A 22,082-nucleotide genomic window follows, 5' to 3' on the forward strand; every position below is an offset into this window, starting at 1 on the left:
CTGCTTAGGTCCTCCGACGTTCGGCATCGTGCATGATCTTCCACAGAAGAGGCCTCAGCACGGAGCCCTGGGGTACGCCCCCAGTGACCCTGTACTCCCTAGGACCCCTTTCTGTGTCGTATACTAGTACTGTGCCCGTGATGTAGTCTTCCACTATTCGCTGGAGATACCCGGGAACCCCAAACCCCGTGAGGGACTGCATGATACAGTCCCATCGCGCAGAGTTAAAGGCATTCCGGATATTCAACGTTACTACCAAGCAGTACTTCTTAGTACCCCTGTGCCATCATGATCCTGAGATCGCTTCTCTGGTAGTTCCCACCACCAGGTCGGTGGCCCCAATGGTCGATCTACTTCTCCTGAAGCCGTACTGATCTTCAGCCACCAATGGATCCACGATCGCTCCGATCCTTCTATGGATGATGCGCTCAAGGACCTTCCACGCAGTGTCGAGCATGCAGAGAGGACGATACGATGACGGTTCGTCCGGTGGCTTCTTCCCTTTCGGGAGCAACACCAACCTTTGTCTCTTCCACGCTGCCGGAAATGTACCTTCTCTGAGGCAGTCACTGTAGTCTCCATCAAGGCCAGGGGCCTTGGCATTCCCAATTCCGCCACACGCTTCCATCAGTTCCTCTTTAGTGACCGATGGAATAATCTGCAGTCCCTCCCCTCGGCTAAGACGCCGTAGGTCGGCCTGCCGAGGGACGAGTACAGAGACGATTTTTTCCAGTAGGACAGGATACATCGGCGATGGCATAGGTCGGCATTTAAGCCGCGCTATAACCACCGCGTAGGGCCTGCCCCATGGGTCGTCTTTCACCTGGGTCACCAGCTCTTTCCACGCTAAGGTTTTGCTCTGCTTTATTGCTTTTGCAAGGTTGCGCCACGCCGCCTTATATGTCCTCCAAGGTGGCAATACGCGCTCCCTTTCGAGCCCGCTGCGATGCCCTCCTGGCCGCCTTGCACTCTTTACGGAGAGATGAATCTCCTAGTTCCACCAGTAAACTGGTGGGCTTATGGTAGCTGTTTGCTGCCTAGACATGGTAGCATCACACGCTCTCGTGAGAATACTCATGACTTCCGCGGCCTTCCCAGCGGCGCCGGTACCGCTAATTGAGCAGTCATCCAGTGCCACCAAGAAGATATCGGGGTCAAAAGAGCTCCCCTTCCATCCAACGGTATTCGCCCTCTTTGGCATCGGCCTGCCTTTTCGGCTGGTCGACACTTCTCAAAGAAGGGCCCAGTGGTCGCTCGCCGTATATGCGTCGCTCACCTCCCATCAGTGGTTCGCCTTTGCAAGGTTACCACTCACAAAGGTGAGGTCCACAATGGAGCTTGCCTCTCCCTTAGTAAAAGTGGGTTCTTCCCCACTATTGAGGAGGACCAAGTCCAGTGACGCCATGGTTTCCAACCCAGCTTGTCTTCCATGGTTCGTCTCTCGGCTCCTCCAGTCGACTACCCAGGCGTTGAAGTCCCCCGTGATAACCACGGGGGTCTATTGATTCGCATCCTCAGACAGTCGATCGAGGAAGTCCGTGAACTCCTCAATCTAGAGGCTCGGCGAGGCATAGCAACTGTAGACGTGCTTCCCATCTACTCTGGCCCACCCAAAGCCTTGCTCTTTTGAGTCATTCGTGCTCTCAAAGGGTTTCTTCCTACGAGCCCAGGTGGCAGTTCTCCGGCTCATGTCCGTTGAGTGGTTGAGTGTCTAAATAGAGGTATGGTTTTTTTATTTATCGTATACCGGATCTACCTCCAGCTCTCGCACAGTCTGCCCTAGGAGATCATGTGCGGCTGCGCAGTGATTGAGGTTTATTTGCAAAACTCTCATCGCCTGTTGCTTGTGAGCTTCTGGATCGCGACTTTAAACGCTGGGCATCTGCCACTGCCCGCGATGTGCGCCGAGTTCCTCTTCGCTCCACTGCCGGTGCAGAGGGCACATTTCGGTGCCTTACTGCACTCGGCCACTTTATGGCCAGGCTCTACACATCTGGTGCAGAGCTTGAACCTGTCCACCATCCTCTCGCACGGTGTTGCCAGATGACCGTACTGCCAGCACTTAAAACACTTGGCTGGTCTCCACCCTTGAAATCCGACAGTTTACTCATCCGATTTTGATCCTGGCTCGTTCGCCAAGGATCTTCCTCGTCACTGCCGCTGCCAGAGTCACCACAGCGGTCTGCGTTCCCCTGAAAGCTTCCCTGATGGCTCTGACTGCGCCGGGGTCGATCGAGAAACCGTCCCCCCGTGGCTTCTTGGAGTGCTACCAGGACTTCCTCCTGGGTAGTCACTTCATCGAGGTCCCTGATTTCCAGGTCCTCCTGAGGGCCCTTGCTCAGGACCTTTGCCTTCTTACCGAAAAGGTCGGCGATGGTCTTACAGAGCTGGGGGGCTCCGTCCTTCCCCTTGTTCCTCAGAGTGAGCAGCATGTCTCCAGTTGTGGTTCTGCGTATGCTCTCCACACAACTGGCTTGCTCCTACGGGACTTCCTTCTTGACTCGGCGAAGGCTGTAACAATACCGCTCCTTATCAGCAGGACGCACTATTAGCGCGTCGGGTCTCATCGATGGAGGCCTTTTCTGCTGCGCTTTCCTCGGCCCCTTTCCTTTCGGTTGGGGTGGGGGCAGCTTGGCTTTGCCTTCATCCGGCTGGGACTTTTTCCCCTTCTTGCCCGCCGCCACTTTCCAGGTGTACTGGTCGGTGGTCTGGCTGAGCGGTTGGAGGGTTTTGCCCTCCATCCTAGCAGGCGTTTGCTGCTTGGTCCTCTTCTGCACCTCCACGTCAGTATCTTTGATCGTGGTCTCAGAGTCCAACCGCTTTCGCGGGCTTTTCGTGAGTGCTGCTACTGCACTCGACACTTTATCACTGTTCTGCCACCCTTCGAGATCTTTCAATCGCCGGACCACAGATGGACGTCACCTTCGACTTTATTTCGCGGTGGACGTTCGTCTTGGTCTGTATGAGATCATGCGGCCCAAAGATCGGTTCTCCCAGTTTGGAGAATGCCTCCTTCCACTGTGAGTTATGGGGGATCTGTGATGATCCTCCATTTACTCCAGTGCCCAGGCGGTTCTTCTTGGTTGTGGCCTGTCGGCCACTACCATTGACACTTGTCTCTTTAGCCATCGCGGCAGCCAAGCGGTCCACCTCCACGATGCTGCAGTCGCTGGATGGAGACGAATCGGAGCCTGCTTTCGCACCCCCAGACGCCTGTACTGAGGCATCCCCCCTGCACCGTAAAGGAGGCTGGCTTTATGATGTCCATGTCCATCGTACTGTGTGTTTGATCCGCGGAACGGTTTTAATTCGTCCCTACCCTTCTTCCCCTAAATAAATAGGGTTCGACGAGCATTCCTCTATCCGCCACCTGAAGACGCGCCGTGTAGCAGTATCACTTCTGCCTACCGAGGTAAGTTGAGAGTTGTGGGTGAAATGAGAAGTTGAGGCTGGGATGAATGTATCAGGGTGAAATGCGGACTTGAGGCTAGGATGAGTGTGTCAGGGTGAAATAAGAAGTTCAGGCTGGGATGAGTGTGTCAGGGTGAAATGAGGAGGTGAGGCTAAGATGAGTGCGTCAGGGTGAAACGAGGAGGTGAGGCTAGGATGAGTTTGTCAGGGTGAAATGAGAAGGTGAGGTTGGTATGAGTTTCTCAGGGTGAAATAGGGGTTGATGATGGGATGAGTACATGGTGTAACGTTGTTTCCCCGGAGTGCTCCGTAAGTCGGGGAATTGGTTACCTTCGCCGGTTCCGTAGCATCCGCGAATTGACCAGGAGGGCGCCAGCTATTTTAAGTGGGTAAAATAGCAAACCAGAGAGCCGCCTAGTTGTTAAGGATACAATTAGGAAATACCATTTAAGCCGCCTAGTTGTTGAGGACACAATTAGGAAAGACCGAAGATGCCGGGGGAGGTCGGGGTTAGCACCTCCCCAGTAATAGCGGATAACACATACGGACGAGAGCACAGAACAGTGGGGTTTGCCCGTTCTCGCAACAGGACAGACAATAAGTTCCGCCTAGTTGTTAAGGACATAATCAGGAAAGACCGATAAGTTAAAATGAGGTGCGTGACCAGAGATCGTCACTGTCCCTTTCCTAGGGCGCAGTGAGGACCTCTGGAGACTTCCCGCGAAATACCAAAAATGGCGGATGTAAAGTTAGAACGCGTGCGGGAGCACTGGGCCGCTCAGTATGCTAGGTTATGGAGAGAGGGTCGGAGTTCTTTTAGTGTGGTCGGTCCCCGATAGCGTCAGAAGGTTGGTAGGGTAGGGTGATCGATAGCAGGTCAGGTCGATAGAGGCGAGAGCGATCGGTAATTAGGTAGCGGTAGAACGCCGATAGCTGCCGATATGCGCTACCATCGCGAGAGCTCTAGGTATAGGTATACCTTCTAATATAGTCCGTTAGCTCAGCCTCATGGCTGTAAGAGAGATAGCGATAGGTAGAGCGATATGGCGGGCTGTGTAGCCACGCTAATCATCGAGAGCTACGGGCTGTCAGAGCCCGGGGCCGAGTGGCCCGTGAGAGTGCCGGAGCAACTCTGCCGTGTGGAGTGGAGAGTGCTCCCTAGTAGCTCTGCTCCCCACTCCCGACTCACGCGGCTGGAGTGCGTGGGAGATCGTCCGTGGTTGTTATCACCACCGCGAGGATATCCCTGCCGGTAACGTTTCCTGGAGCGCGCCGAATTCAAATGTCCCCAACCAGGCTGTCCAGTTAACCCCTTATCTGGACCCCTGGCCATTTGAATGCCCGCCCCGTCTAACATGGAACAGTTCTCTGGAGTGGAGAACCAAGTATTCCGACAGAGGAGTCTCATTGGGAGCTGAGGTTCAGTACTATAACCTCAACTTCCCACGCGTAGGGAATTAGCGGACCCAATCGATGCGGCAGAGAGCGTGATTTATCCCGTACATTTTCCATTAACGCGAAAATCGCGTTACAATGGGAAACAATAACGGGTTGAGGCTGAGATGAGTAGCTGTTTATGGTTCTTCGCATACCCGGTCTTACCGGGGTAAAAGTCGAGCGGTGGCAGGAATGGCTGTAATTCTTTCACAATGGACCAAGAAAGTATTATTCAAGGGGTATCGACTTCATTATTGGTCTGTCTGTCAGCGTGTAAAAAATGGCACCCTTGAAGCGAAAGACCATAAATGTTGGATGAATTTACATGCTCAGAGTATTGTAGGCACGGAGAGGGACATAATATTGGAAGGCTTTTCAAAAAGCCTAGAGCAGTACGGATTTATCTATTCGCAAATGGTGGCTGATGGAGATAGCAGCACATATGCGCAGATCTTACAGGCAGATCCTTATGAAAATATCTGTATTGTTGAAAAAAACTGAATGTCGCCTACATGTACAAAGAGGTCGTACGAAGGATATACGGAAAACTGCCCAAGGATTCAAAACGGGTCATTCGAACGAGGCAAAAGAACTGAAAGAATTCACGTTCAGAAGTATTCCTCGCATTTGCAAAGACGTCACCAGCGCTTCACATCATTGGGTGAAATAGGATATTGAACAAATTCAGACATCAGTAGGATTGAAGACAGATATGCTCAATTTAATCGATCATGTTTTTGGAAATCATGTCAACTGTGCAGCTTAGTTTTGCGACGAGAGGAAGAAACCCGACGAAATCGACCCACTTCCTCTCCTTCTTAAATATGACGTGTATGAAACGGTAAATGAAATAATGGAAAATTGGAGCAGTAATGCGATCGATTTGTTAGCCGGAGAAACCGCTAACTTCGAAGAGTGTTTCAATTCTGTGCTAGCAAAATTAACTACCATAAAGGTGTCAATCTGCAGTTAAGGGGCAGTTACCCAGCTCGCATTTCTATGGCTGCAATCCAAGCAAGTAATCAACCACACGGGAGCATTTTTCACGAGAAGTCAGGAAAGCACGTTCGTCAACAATTACTCCAAATGGAACGGAAAAGACAAGCGAAAAATCAATACAATCACAAATATAGGAAAACGAAGAAGTATTCGCAATTAGCATCGGGCGAAACAGAATCGATGAAAAAATTCACTGATTACGGGAGAAATCCTGCGAAACCAGATATGCTTCCCAATCAGTATAAGTTGTCAGATGAAGCACACTGGCAAACCCTTGCTAAGTGGCAACTGAATCGTAAGGAAACTGAGAATAAGAAACATCTATTAGAGATAAAACACTACTTATGAGTCGGTTTTTTGGGCGTTTACGGCAAGGCATATCAACATGTGCAGCCTCAAAGGGATACTTTATCCACGTGTGCAGAGTACTGTGGTCAAAAATTATGATGAAAATGCGAAGAACATTGTTCGGCATGATTTCGTCGGTGCAGAACGATGTGGAATAACAATTGATGTGACTCATAGTTATCTAGGTACCAAATCTGATGTCTATATACAGTTCGTGATATGACTGCAGACGATGCGTTGAATTGACCACGAAGGCTATATTATGAAGAAAATGACTAATAACCATCCTTTGTATTCTGATGTCATAGGAAGTTTGGCAGTGATGTGGAGGAAAACCTGTCACTTTGTGATACCAACAAATATTGATTATTCCAGCGTAGCCGTACAATTCAATGAAAATCATTGGAATAACACGCAACCAATAATACAGAGATTCTACAAAGATCCCATCTTGCCAGAAATATCTGACAGCAGAATGAAAAGGAAAATGAATTTCAGGGGAACAAAGCAAATAATCGTTCGGCAGGGAGAAAAAGAAAAGAAAAGTAAGAAAAGTAAAAAAGAAAAGAAAAAAAGAAAAGTAGTAAGTAAAGAAGCTCCATCATGCATAGTGACGGGCGTTGTTCTAAATTCGACAGAAAAACTTGGAGTAAACAAGAGTTGTACTCAACATGCTAATACCAACGATGTTGAAAATGCAAGCAACCTAATTAAGGTAAACAATGAACAACTAATTAACGAATCAAAACCAACCCATTCAACTAATCAAGTGAAGTTGAACAATGACCATCTTCATGAGGAAGATGTTGGAGCATTTATGCCTAATCATGTCTGACGAAAACTATAGAGTACTAACAGACTACCATGATGGAGGCTTGTTAGCCTCTCATGTATGCCACTCATATGGACGTATTGGGTCGCATTATCATGTCAACCACCAATGGATTGTCTGAGTATCGATCACCGACTCTACAAGATGCGCTTCACAGAATAGCGCCAATAGATCCAGTTCGTAAACACATCTGAATTTTAAATCGGGATCACGCGCACTGGGTATGCGCTTATTATGATACTCAACAAATTCACATTTTCGATTCAAAATGGCCTGCGGGTGCAACCCCAACTGTCAATCAATTTATGCCTTATCTGCAACGGTTGTTACCAGATTATAACTTCGAAGAACATCCTGTCATTTTTCCAGCAGTGCAACAGCAAGGTAACAGCATAGACGGTGTATTTGCTATCGCCTTTGCAGTGAGTTTGCTATACGGGATCGATCCTGCTCAAGTAATGTATAATCACGATAGAATGCGTTACCATTTGCTTCAAATATATAACAGTAAACGCCTCCAAAATTTTCCTGTAACCGGAAACAACATGACTTTGACACAAGCCATTCTGGATGAACATATCAACAATTAAATAAATGCCCTAGCTAGACGAATCTGCAAGCGTGAGTGCGTATAGTACATCATCAGCAGGGGACTATGTGGCTCAAAGGCCAATGTCGTATTTCTGTAGTGATGATCGAGTTAGTAAAATTGTCAAACTCGTAATAATAGTAGAGTGATAAGCATTCTCTACTGACAGTTCAATTTCTAATCGCATCAGTTCCACATAACATTTTTTATGAAGATGAAATGTTAAGGATACTGAAATGCACTGTGTTGGAACAATGTCCGAATACCATTAATTAACGACCCCTTTTCTTCAGTCATTCGGCGTACTTCTATCCCATTGTGGATGATTTCTTCAACACTGAAAAAGGTCCGTGCAAATCACTGTTGAATTGCTCACGAATTTGCTTCATTATATCAGCAAATCGACTGATGTGTCGTGATGCGAAGTCCACTTCGTGTGCTTTCCTGCCTGGTGTGATTCTGGCATGATATTTATACCAGTTTGTTGCGAATTGGGCTCTGAGGCTACTGAAATCTCTTCTATTTGTTTGCAGTAAGATTTAGCAGTGGATTCGTCATCATTTTGTGGCAACAAATCCAATGTAGGAAATGAATTATTAGACATCACCATGTCTAATGCATTTGGTCTGTTGGAATTGGAGTCTTCATAAAAATTTGTTGCCCTACGAGTGCCATGGATCTCCATAAACAAGTCATTGTCCAAAATGCCTGCCTCTTGAGGCCAGCGCAAGTCTGAATGCGTACTATGAGAGTACCGGGTACAATAGAGCAGGCATGGGCAAACTGTGCGCAATTGGCTCACCTAGCTCCCTACCCCAATTCGTCCAATGACTATAAAAGAATGGGTCCTATTGTATTGTATAGGTAGTCGCACGGGCGAGACCACGATACGTAGGTCGGAGTGGGGGTATCATTACGCCAGTCAGCGCGCAAAAATATGAATTCTTGAACGAAAAATATAGATATATTTCTTGCTGTATTTTGTATTTTTTAAAAGTATATCCATTAATATTTTTTTTCTTTATCGACTTCCGCATAAAATTCCATTGAATAGGTCACTCGGAATTGAACATTTCAACCGGAAATTAATCACAAAAGACTGGTGAAAAGATTTTTTAATTGTTGTTAATGTTGTTTGAACATTTCCTAAGAGGTCCTTAAACATTTTGAAACTTCTTTTACCTTGAAAAAGCACGAGGTAACAAGAAATTTGAATTCCATCATTTCATGTCTTGCTGACTTTTTGTCGTGATATCGATCCCACTGTTAAACATTTGAAAATTCATCAATTTCCATTTATCCACAAAAACTGATAATTACTGCAGAAGAACATAAAAATAATTAGCTGCAGAGAGTGATCAAGCAAATTTAATTAACAAATGTGCACAGATTAAAATATGTGTGGTCTTGCCGACAATTGTGGAGTGAGTGCCTGCCAGACAAATATTTGGGATGTGTTCCAATATGAATATTGAAACAATAAATAGACTCAAACCAAAGATGAAGTTATAATTCGTTCATACAAATCATTTGAGAAAATTTTTTTTGCCTAATTTTCATGGTAACATCGTTTTGAGTTGTCTTCTTTGACTCATATATTGGAAAAAAATAAGAAAAATAGGTTGAAATGTAAGAAAAAATTCTATTAATGTCAAATCCAGCCCTTTCAGTGGGACATTGGTATTGAAAAAAAATCGAATTTGCAACAAAAATTATCTGATGGAAAAATGCCGTAGACCCCATAGTTTTTTTATAAATTTTAAAAACCATCAAACAGTTTTAAAAACCATCAAACTGAGAGAGCTTGAAGAGTCAACCTCTACCTCGCCCTTTTCTGTGACACGCAACCAAGATTCAAGTCCCTCAAAAGTGTACCTAAAACAAGGAAGACATTATTAATGAATAATTGGGGCAGAAACGCGAGAGCTCTCCGCACTCGGGAAGTTCACGCTTTGAGATCTGCAGCCACATTTTCCACGTGTTCCTGCAGCAGGCCTTCGAAAACTTCGCAAAAGTTTTGATGCTCCACCTCCGCAGGGTATTCTTCAATGCGTTGTCGTTGGGGAGGTCGACTGACGTTCTCATGGGCATTTTCTGGTCATTAGCGCTTGCGACGACGTCGATTCTCCAGGGCTTCCAGGGGTTTTTGCATGACAATACAAAATTGATCCTTCTGTGGCGCTGTGTACCACGCCAAGCACCAGGGAACTGGATCTCCGGAAGGGAGTGCTTCACAAGAGGAAGATTGCCACCGCGTGGAACTCTGTTCCACGTTATCCTTGGAGAGATTGACTCCTCGGAATGAAATGCGGCATGGAAATATGTGTTTGCACACTCTTGAGAATTATTCTCGCCCAGGTTGACGAAGAATCCGACCTGTTTCATTCAATATCAACACGATCATTAGATATTATCAGCTAAATATAATGGGTGGGATCACACTAATGCAGTTAAAGATGGGTTTGCAAAATTATTATGGAGAATCAAAGCTTAGAAAAGAAAATCGATAACACTGATGAAGATAATAAGATAACACTGTTAATATCTGTACATACAAGGTGGTCAAATATTTTCGGTTCGGCATGGTCAAACGCAAGGAAATCATCGATCGACACAAATGGCAAGCCTCGAGGAAGATCATCTTCGGAACAGTTGCTGCTACCGCTGCCTAATGAGTAGAATATAAATACAAACTATTACAATTTGTAACGAAGTTGTGGATGAAGAGGGAGACTATAACGAACGGCGTATGCTGCGATAGGATAAAAAGGTCTCACTGTTCAAATATGGAGTCTATGATATAAAGATATGAAAAAATCTCCTCTCAACTTACTTATAATACATGAAATGTGATGGGAGATCGCCTTCATATGTCATCTTACCATACGAGTGTTTTGATGGCCTTCACTATTCTTAGTAATAAAGGCCTGAAATTGAAAAATAAGTGAATACACGTAAAATAGTGAATAATGCCGATAAAGATTTTTGATTAAATTTGACTCACGCCCGTCGTGGAACATCTCATGGAGGACTTCATTGGTTTTTTTCATCCATTTTTCGGCCGTTTCTTTTATTGATATTATGTTCTATTGCTAATTATTGTAAAATCATTTTTGGTGTGAGCAGATATTGAGTCATTAATCTGAAAATGAGTTGAATTTTCAATTTCGTGTGCGTAAACCATGAATCAGTGTAAATACTTCGTTCAGTATTATACTGTTTTTGGTTCTTTTCCTATTGTTATTGATATGAACTATTCTATTTCTACATGTAAATTTACTCATTTCGTGGTTGACTTTCATCTCTTGGCCACAGTTTTTACAAAGACTATGCCTTTCGATTACTGCGTTTAAAAATTCTATGACTTTTTCTTCCATGACTTCAGATTAACTTTAAAGGCTTTGAATAAGTTAATTTTTAATCAATAGACCGACACTCCTGTATAATTTATCTGGGTTCTTACCAGTTATGGTTGTGTTTTTAAACTATAATAATAGTAATTTTTATAACGGTTGGTATTATGGTTATTACCCATAAATTTAACTCGCTCCTGATTAAGCAAAATAATAAAAATTCACGGGTTACGAGTCTCAGCTTCGTAGACAAAGATGTAGGCGTCACAAAAACTCAAATAAATCTATCTGCTACAGGTTGTAAAGAGAGCAAGCCTAAATTTCCAAGTCTCAATGAGATAATCTAACACAAATTAAATGGTTACCGCGATTCTATTTGTAATTGATTAATTAAAAATGTAATTGGCTGGGGCATCCTCCCCTCCCTCTGCCGCACTTCTTGCACCTTTATCAGCATCACTGCAGGAGAGGGCATATAAGGACTATTCTCACATGTCGGAGCTCTGAATCGGAGCTGTTAGCCCTGGAGATGCAAACTGCACTGTTTGTGAAACGTCGGCAAAACGCTGAAATTGAACGCGGCTACCTGAATGTTGCCAGGCCCTTATCTTGACAATGTCACCTTTTGTGTGTCCTTTTGTGTGTACAGTCTGGACTCCAGTCCAACACGAATGATTATCAAAAATTATTAATCCCCCATACACATTTTTGGTTACATCGTCTGTAAATAACTTCAGGGATCAATTAAAAAAAAAATCATTTATTTTATCTATCATGAAAATCACGTAATTTGTGAATGCTTCCATCATTAGGTGAATCTACCAAAAGGAAAACATAAAATAATCATTCTGGATGAAGCTGATAGCATGACAGATGGTGCGCAACAGGCTTTGAGGCGCACAATGGAAATTTACAGCCATACAACTAGATTTGCGCTTGCTTGCAATAATAGTGAGAAAATCATTGAACCTATCCAGTCAAGATGTGCCATGCTGCGTTACGGAAAGCTGAATGATGCACAGGTTTTAGCTAAAATGATTGATGTCTGCCAGAAAGAAAACGTGCGTATATTTTCTGAACTCATTGTTTAGCCGAGGTTTGGAAGATTTTATGATTGATGAAAAAATAATATTAATTCACTTTTTTAGGTTTCATATACTGATGATGGCCTCGAAGCAATTGTCTTCACAGCTCAAGGTGACATGAGACAAGCCTTAAATAATCTGCAGTCAACCTATAATGGATTTGGTCATGTCAATAACGAAAATGTCTTCAAAGTTTGTGATGAACCTCATCCACTTCTCGTCAAAGCAATGCTCAATTTTTGTGCTCAAGAAGACATTTCTAAAGCTTATGGGGTGAGTGAAAAATCGCTGTGTTTCTTCACAAATGAGTAACTATTTTTGACGTAACTAGTAATAAACTAATAAACTTATCTGCTCATTCCGCTATTTCTGATTTACTTGTTCTTAACTCTAAACATGAATGACTTCTGGTTAGGCAAGAATAGTACATAGAGTACAAGAGCACATATCGTGTTCAACGAATGTGAAGTTTACAGGCCAAGCTCAGGCTCTCACTTCTGTGCTCACATTCATTGAAAGCCAAATTTAATCGCTAGTGCCAGAACTAGAGCTTTAACGACAACTTAAGCGCTGAAGAAGTGATAAACTCCACTTATTGCATGACACAACATTAACTATTAACTATGCTAACCGGCTTTTAGCCCTAATAAGTTTTTCAAGGGGTTTCGAGCGAGATTTTGGGGGAGCGGATTTTTGCCCCGTCTATGCCTATTATCAGGTAGCTCATCGGTAGGGGCCCTCTCCGGAGAGGAATTGGGGAACTTCTAACGAAACTAACTAATCCTAATTTCTCTGTAACTATAACTAAACCTAAATCTTAATTTGCTAAACCGTAATGCTCTTGGCAATCCATGCAAGCGAGAGAGCTACGTTCGCTCACATGGCCTTCCACCCGTACTAAACTGAAGATTACCCCAACCCTCTCACAATCCGTGGAGCGTAGGCGTCTCAACCTAACCTATGGGTTCTCCTATCCAATTAACCAAAAAGGGTTCCAGGGACTACCGGAAGCACAGTATATCGGCCAATTTTCCTCGATAGTCTCCGACCCTTAACCCGATTTCGCGCAGACACTTCTCATTTATTGTTAGGGGGGTTTTTAGGGGAAATTTCACTTTTTTCTAATCCATAACTATAACTGAATTTTTATAAGGCTTCATCTAAACTGTAGGGATTGAACTGCTGTCTCTACTTACTACTTTAATGATTATCTTAGCGCAGCGAGCCAGGGGAGAATTAGAGAAGGTAGCAGGTAGCTGTCTCCGAGAGGATATTAGGTAGCAGGTAGCTAATAGACGCGGGTCCCGGGATCCGTGTTGGTCGGGTATTTATTTGATTTTCGCGGTTCTCTCTCGCCCTTAATCTAGGTAGTTACCCTACGGGAATACAGGTGACGGATTCGCCTGGAATTTCGTCACATGTGTTACAGAGATTTGATTTACATCAATGTTTACAAGTAATAGAGTTTTTCGTTTTTTTTTCTGATTTAAATAGTAATATTGTTGGTTTTCAAAAATAGTTTTGTGGCTACCAGAACCCGCACGCAAGATACAATTTTTCTTCTCTGAGTTTGTCAAACATTTCAGGGGAATGGTAAGAATATCGGTGACATTGCCACAGAACGTGAATGAATGGCAGAAGTGCACCAGCATTTTGCTCCGATCTTAGAGACAGTATTATCCTTAGATAATACCTTTTCCTAGAAATGTATAATGTTCTTTATCTTTTATATCACGTATCTCCTAATGGCGCATGGCGGTCAGCACTCGTAATTAGTATTGGTTTAAAAAAAGACGGAGTGCATTCATTTGGCTCAAAATACGCGCAAAACGAGGTCAGTCTATTAATGTTGTATAACTTTTTATATTTATTTTTTTTTTATATTGAAGTGAGAGTTTGATACTCACTGTACAGTCCTTCAATATGCTTGATCTTTTTTTCTGATTGCTACTATGGTTTAGAAAGAACAACTGATGGATTGATCTAGCCACTCGAATATGCGTATTAAATGGTATTTTTGTTAGGTATTTCTTGCAATAGAAACCAGGAGTATATGGTTATGCGTTTAATTTCGGCAAAATTAATATCGGTAGGTATTGCGTTCTTATATCCCGTTAGTATTCTAATAGTGGAATACTGACGTTTTTCTAATTTAGCACGATGTGTTGTTCTGTAGGAGATGTATAAGACAATACCGAATTTTGTGTTACTTTGATTGTACGGAAACCAAGCTACATTGGAGTCGATAGGTCGAGTTCGCTTGTTATAAAAGTGGATGGATTCCGTTTTGTCTGGAGCTAGGGATAAGCCGAGCTTTCATAAGCTTTTATCGACTAGGGCAATATCAGAGGTGCTTGCGGAACGCACACATTGAGAACCAATTTTATTATCTATCAATATATGCGGTATCCTCCAACCAAAAACATTGATCTGGTGAAGCAATCGTAACAAGTGGCAGGATATTGACAAGTTACTGATCATTCTTTTTCTTTTATTTTCATTGTCTAATCTATTTTTTTTCTTATCTTTGATAAATCCGACTGAGGCACAAATATTGGGTAAAGTTAGATTAAAATTGATTTCTGATTCTGGTAGGGCCTGAAAAGTAAAAGGGGAGAGGGCTTAAATAATAAGACTATGTAGTAACACAGTGAATGATATTTCCGTCCCTCGACTTAACAATGATTTACAATAATTATTGCTGGGCCTGCCTTAATAACTACTAACTCGAAGTTCGGCGAGGAGTGAGGGGGGGGGGGGCAACTCTAAATGATTTTAAGTGTCACCACTGTATTCCACAGGAGTACAATCCAAGAAAAAGTTTCCTGCCTCACGTCCTGGCCTTCTTCTCCGTTCCCTTAGATCCACTTCAATCAATGGGAAAATTCCACTCGTTGATTATCTCCCTTTCTGGATCAACTAGCGGGTAATCAATCATGACTCGACCTCTAGTGTCCTCGAAATGAGCGTTGCGTGACACTTTCTACCCCCCCCCCCCCCCCGTGCTCTTATTGGCACAAAAGTCAGCTCTCACGCCACAGATGGTTGATCTTTGCATTTTATCAATCCCAGATCATCATTAGACAAAGCTCAATGTTCTAGTTTATCGACCCTACTGAAGACAGTGTTATTGTTTAGTTCACTGGTTAACATCCCCAGTGAAATTATTAATGTTATCCGGTGTCGCTGGTCCCTTGGGATGCCCACTCCAATTCGTCACTAACGCTCTTCACCTGTTGAATGGATTAATTCATCTCAGCAACCTTGGATGTTGTTTTCTGCATTTTTGCGGTTGCACAGAACCTCTCAGTTGTCACCTCCGGCTTCTGGTGAGCTCTCTTTCCTGATCTGTCGCGTTTGGTCTCTTGGTACAGGAAATTGTATTTTCGTACCAGTTTTATAACCGTTTCCTTCATCCTCCAGTACCGATTCATGCGGTTTTCCCCCGCCTTCCTCAACGAGTGAAGCCCCTACTGGCAGAGTTTCGTTGTCCAACCCCGGTGTCCAGTACTCCCAGTCGTCTGGTGGTCGAATTTCAGCTGTCTCAGCCGCCCAGGTTATCGAGAATAGTTTTTACAGTCTTATTCTTACGAACCAAAGAGGAAGAAAGGAACTCTTTTAGTTTCATTACTAATTATGAATTTAATTCGGGGCTTTACCGTGTTTTTTGGAGCGAGACTTGCCCTCGTGACATACTGAACATTCAATTTAATTGTAAACGTCACTGTAGTCTAATTGAATTAATCAAGTGGTTTCTGAATTCTGTTCTTTTAGAACAGATCAATAATAAATAAATAAATAATGAATAATCAGTCAAAACAGTAAAAAATTAATAAATTATAGTAAACCACTGAAGCACGAGACCCAATAGTTACTAGTCGAATAGTCAGGAATTAATTGGAAAGTGTTAAAAGAAAACAAAAATGCCACAATAAATCTAATGAACTCGAAACAGTAACACTAAATCGATAAGTCTGCGTGACCTTAACACTCAAGACAAAACAGAATAAATACAAAACTGGTGATGAATATTTTCGAGGTCATGACATCTTTAAGATGACGAAATTAAAATAAAATCCTATTGTGAGAGTTTCCTAAAATTTCAGGGCATTAATTATTATACAGAAAGTTGCGAAACTCACCGCACAAAATCAGAAGAATTCTGTCAACCAAATAATTCTCTAATTGTCCTGCAAGCCACCACGCTCACCCAAATCTAGCGACCCTCATAAATGTCAAGAATCCTCAAAATCGTTGTAATGGCGTTCTTGACTGTACTCAGCCCCAGATGTTATGGTCTAGACAGAAAATCCGGTCTGCCTATGTTCCTCACCCAAATCTTCACCAACTTCCCATCCTTGGGAAATCTGTATGTATTTAAAAAATGATCAACGTGAATATTAGATAATGTGATAATCGAAATTATAAATTTCAATTATTGCTATTTGATTGTGTACAAAATCGACCAATACCAGCAAATAAATTTTCCATATCCCACTAATTATCAATTCTAATTTTTAATTTCAGCAATAATTGAGCAACCAAATTCTTAATTATTTCTGCAAACAATATCAACTGCGTCGGATGACAGATTATTTAATCACTCTATTTCTTTAATAAATTATTAAAATTTGAGGAAATTAATTACTTTCCTATATTTCAAATTTTACCTTAAATGTCAAACATTTGAATAACTACTTTTGATGTCGATAATTAATATTGCTGGTGAATCATTTAATATCGATCAAATACTGTTATGTACTCACCGATAAAAAGATCTCTTCTCATGGGGCTTGTTTGTTTCTCCGCGCTAAACACACCGCATTTTTCTCAAGGAAAAAACTATACTTCTGTTACCCGAAAACTTTTCAAAAATAACCGAGTCGTCACGTGAACTACATCGTTATGACGTCACCCTCGGTTGAGTGACTCGCATGCGCAGTCAAGGGCGCTGTAGTACGCGAGCTACTATTCTGAGGCGCTGCTTGTCCTACAGTACGGCCTCAGTGTCGGCAGCACTGTGCGCTTGGAAAAAATGTAACTTTTTAATTAACTTTTCATACTTTTTTCTTCGTAAATATTTAGGTGGTAATTTGGTGGAATTTAGGAGAACATAATTAGAATTTGGGAGTGATTAGTTTTTGTTTAATGGATTTTTCTTTTTTTACAACAATAATGAGCAGAAGTTATGATTCAATAATTCAAAAATGATTACAACCGATGGAGAATAATTTGGAGGTCATTATAATCAAGGTTTCATAATTTAGGAGTTCATGGTTTTTTTAATAAAAATTAAAAACGTACTTTTTTTGCGAACACTATATAGTAAGGAGACTTGCGCATGCGTAGTAAGGTGGGACGAATTGATTCCATACTTATATTATTATTGGTTTTTTCGACTGTAAGAGTAATTTCTCGCGGGTCAACACCCCGGGATAATCCCTAAACTACTCTGGCTGCTGCCTCTATCGTTCACGATTGGGCGCCAGCCAGGTTTTTCTGGAAAACCGGATGGAAAACCAGCCGCGAAGGAATTTCGTTAACTCCGCGGACTTCCGGTTGCGGGTCTCACAATGCCGAGCCAGCATCAGTAGGACAAAACGTACGAGTAACTCCAATCACTAACTTCCGCCGTGTTTACGGCGTCGCCATCGGTATCTTTCGGGGGACGTATTCCACAAAACTCTCGTGGAGGGATGTGACCATCCCTCGCACGCTGTCCTCTCTCCTCTGGGGTAGCTCAACCGCAAAAGAGACACAGATCAGCTGCGAATCCTTCTCACCCCGCAGGGCGCCGATCGTCTCGAGGCACATGCGACGCAGGCATCTGGAGAACTTTTTCACCCACCTAACGTCCACTCCAAGTCGAGAGAGCTCGGTAATAGCAATCTCATCGCGAGCCAAAACCAGAGTTGATCTCCATGGAGGCGCGTGCGACCGGACCGACGGGAAACGCCTTGCGTCCCGGCCCTTAGTTCTCCCCAACACCATGAGTTTCGCCCAAGAGATGGATCTCTGTAGCCGCGGACGCCCGTCCGCAACCTCAAAGTGATCCATTCCATTGATCTGGGACGCATAAGCGTCCCCCTCTCTCGCTATTCCAAGATTCCTTGAAACCCCGTACCCCTCATAATCCCGGCAGAGATTATTGCCACCAACTGATGCCGAGCTCCTAAAACATCCGCTCGAGACCAGCATTCAACGCTAACTGCCCTGAAATCTCCCAGGGCTTTCGCCCTCTAGTCTGAGCATCTCAGCGACTGTGGGTCATCCGTTACCCCACAACCACCAATCAACTCGACGGGATCCCGAGGGCGCTAGTCCTTTTACCTAGCCGTTGGTCCCTGGTTTAAATCGACGGCGCCCTTCAGAACCGCCGAGTTGGAACGCCTGTACGTCGGCCTTGGACTCCCTAACACAGCTGGCTGGATTTCCGAATTGGGGAACAGCTATCGCCAGCGTCATCATAGTGTTCCGAAACATGGTCTCACCCTACCACGTTTCTTCCCACTATGTGATTGGTCTAACACACCTTCGAAGCGGCCTGATTGGCCATTGTCCGATGTCCTACTCATCTTTCGCTTGGCTCTTTCAGCCGGCGTTAGATGTCGTTTACTTCCTCTAGTGTCTTTTGCATAGATTTTCACTCGTAACGAGAAAACCTCGTTAGACGACTTTTTCCTTAATAAATATTTAGGTGGTATTTCGGTGAAATTTTGAAGACAATAATTACAATTTAGGAGTCATCAGTTCCAATTAAATAATTAATTTAGTAAAGTATGGAAATAAAAAAATAATGTTATGGTTTGTTTTCATTTCCATACTTTACTAAATTAATTATTTAATTGAAAGGCATGACTCCTAAGTTGTGGTTATTGTCTTCAAAATTTCACCGAAATACCACCTAAATATTTATTAAGGAAAAAGTCGAAAAAACCAATAATAATATAAGTGAAATCAATTCGTCCTACCTTAAGCCTACTATGCATGCGCAAGTCTCCTTACCATTTACTGTACGCAAAAGAAGTACGTTTTTAATTTTTATTAATAAAACCATTAACTCCAAAATTATGAAACCTTGATTATAATGACCACCAAATTATTCTCCATCGGTTGCAATTATTTTTGAATTGTTCAATCATAACTTCTGCTCATCATTTTATTGTAAAAAAAGAAAAATCCATTCAACAAAAACTAATCACTCCCAAATTCTAATTATGTTCTCTTAAATTCCACCAAATTACCACCTAAATATTTACGAAGAAAAAAATTTGAAAATTTCATTAAAAAATTGCATTTCTTCCAAGTGCCGTCCCAATATCGGCGTAGTGAAGGTTTAGCGATAGTCTATCAGTTATATAGAGATCAGTGGTCAGACATGTGCACCAAGTAGTAATAATTATTCACGCATGCGCATTATAATTCAGCGATGCTTGACATTCATTTCTCTGGTTATCATAAATTAGACTAATTTGTCAGCATTGCCTAACACAATCCAAATTATTCCCTACGTTCCTAACTATCCTGAGAGAATAGTAACCCTCCTTAAATGAGCTCGTTCAAATTTAATTCAAATAAAAAAAAAATTAAAGCAGAATCAAATCACATTTCTTTTTCCTCGAGAGATTCTAGCCATTGAACTTCCACCTGGTGGAAGTTCTCTAAATAATGTGAACCGGTCGAGAAACCGTAACTGGTAAAATACCACGTTACAGATCATATGCTTAAACACTTAGGACTAAAGACCAAATCGATATCAACTATAGAAAATAGTATCATTCGAAAGCCCAGAAAATTAGCTTTCAAATGATACCGGAAATGCATCATTTTTTGCTTACACGGACGCTGAAAATTGTCCCGGAACTAAAACCTTTAAGCCAGACGTGACATACCGAATTCATGTTTCCTAATGTTTAAAGAGTCGTAACTATGATTTAAGATATGATAATGATATGAGATAAATAGGTGAAATTTGGATCATTCGTTAGCTGGCTTTATGAGCTTTAGCAAGACATGAACCACATGCATTCTATATTTGAGAGAAGTAGGATTTGAGGACTGACAGTATTAAGTGGCTGGAGTGGACAACTGTATCTTTGAATAAGGTTGATCCCCGATTTATCGATGACCTTCACACATGTAGGTGTTGTAGCACTACTATAGTTGAATTGCTATTCCGTGTAGTCTTGCACACCTTGGTGAATACCATTACTACTTCGGTAGACATCTCTAACGGAGAGAATACCCCTCCTGGCGGGACACATTTGTATGATTTTCTTGGCGTCGAATTGCACATGAAAATTGTTTCTCTGTCGTATATCATCAGTTTACGCCGTTGGTAGAACATTCTATGATGGCCAAGTTATCCAGCAGACCATTCCTATCAAAATTATGAAAAGCAATTCCCCCCCCCCCCCCCGACTTAATCATCACAGCGATTTTCGATCATTATCTCGAAGAGGCTCCAATAATGCAATAAACACGACTTGCAATGCGTAATGCTAACATAAGGTACATAATAACTGATAATGCTATTGTGGATAAAGTGAATGGAGTAGGAGGTGGTTAGAAAATGTTGAGCATTTGAATATGTCTAACAAAATGTATGTATATTGCCCTGGAATTTTTAAAATGAAGTAATTTCCCTCTTGACCAGCAAGCATCTATTCTTTCTACTTTGATGAGTTTCGTTAAATTCAACGATGTAGAACGCCATACTTAATGTTTAATTCTCACTATACTCTGAAATAGCTAGAGAATTCTTAAGGCACCAAGGGGAACTAAGTGTATTGAGAATTTCGGCCGTGTGCCGTTTGCGCGAAATTAACAAATTGGAATTTTCTTTTGATTTTGAGCAGATTTCTGGTGGTTTCCCTTTCGTTTTGAATATTACATCATCAGCTTTATTTTCCCAATTAATTATTTTTCAAAAGTAATGGATTTTTAGACTGTAGGACTAACGGTCTAAAAATCCATTTGTACCCAAATCAAGAATTGTGAGAATCATCTTCTAGGCACTTAACTATGGCAAATCGATTTGTTGTGTTCATCTTTTTCCGTGCTGATTTAATCATGCTGATTTGTCTTTCTGTCCAGGTTCTTGATCAGCTATGGCGAATGGGATATTCAGCGGAGGATTTGATCAGCAACATCTTTAGAGTTTGCAAAAACCTAGATGTTGATGAACCGACAAAATTGAACTTTGTTAAGGTCGGTTTGGACTATGCGTAAGCGTCGAAACTTTCATATGATTAATTTTATTACTTATTTACCTTTTCCTTTTAGGAAATTGGAATTACGCATTTGGGAATAGTCGACGGATTAAGCAGTCTTTTACAGCTTCATAGTCTTCTAGCCAAACTTTGTCGTCGAGTTTCCGGCAAATAATTGAACTTACATGTTGTATCCATAACTTTCGTTTATCCATAAGTATTTTTTCTTACAAAATAAACCTTATATATTTATATATTCCAGAAAATAATGTGTGGTTTTCAATAAACTATAATGCTAAGGATCAAGATACACGATAGCGTTTCTGCCAACTCGACGTCATAGGCAGATGCAGATGCTATCGTGTATGATATTCACTTAACGACTCGACCCTAACCCCCAAAAAAACCTTGACTGCTTTTTTACCCTTCAAACCCGCGTTATATTGCAAAAGTATTCGTAGATACATACTATAAATCAAGGCTGAGATTTTTGATGAGATATTCACGTTCGGGATTTGCTACAGCATTACAAATATCACTCCCTGGCAACCGCGGAAAATTCACTTTTCCACGAGTTTTATTACGATCTCATTTCGACCTCAGCGTTACTTTTCCCTAGCGTTGTTTGGGTGGGTTATTCTGTGGATATAAAACCCGTAAGTATAAGGGAAGTCGAGAGCCCTTAGGGAATTCAGCCGCAACGTCGTGTAGCCGGCGCCGCATTAACCACGATGCAGCCCGTACTTCCAAGTTAAACAAAGAGCGTCAAAACAGTTATGCGTCTTAGCTTACTCGCAAGTATGCGTTCCAGCATAG

At 42.4% G+C, this 22,082-nt stretch overlaps 1 protein-coding gene across 1 annotated transcript in view; it reads left to right on the forward strand.

Moving 5' to 3' along the window:
* The window catches only part of RfC4 (replication factor C subunit RfC4), a 61,192-nt gene extending 39,660 nt beyond the window's left edge, over positions 1 to 21,532 (forward strand). Inside the window, exons 3-6 of the mRNA XM_011311475.1 lie at positions 11,782 to 12,030; positions 12,118 to 12,327; positions 21,151 to 21,264; positions 21,340 to 21,532. Coding sequence (XP_011309777.1) covers positions 11,782 to 12,030; positions 12,118 to 12,327; positions 21,151 to 21,264; positions 21,340 to 21,441 — 675 coding nt within the window. The 3' untranslated portion in view covers positions 21,442 to 21,532. The remainder of the gene's footprint in view (positions 1 to 11,781; positions 12,031 to 12,117; positions 12,328 to 21,150; positions 21,265 to 21,339) is intronic.
* The last annotated feature ends 550 nt before the right edge of the window (positions 21,533 to 22,082 follow it).

This window comes from Fopius arisanus, unplaced genomic scaffold, assembly GCF_000806365.1.
Source record: "Fopius arisanus strain USDA-PBARC FA_bdor unplaced genomic scaffold, ASM80636v1 scaffold00089, whole genome shotgun sequence".
Lineage (NCBI taxonomy): Eukaryota > Metazoa > Arthropoda > Insecta > Hymenoptera > Braconidae > Fopius > Fopius arisanus.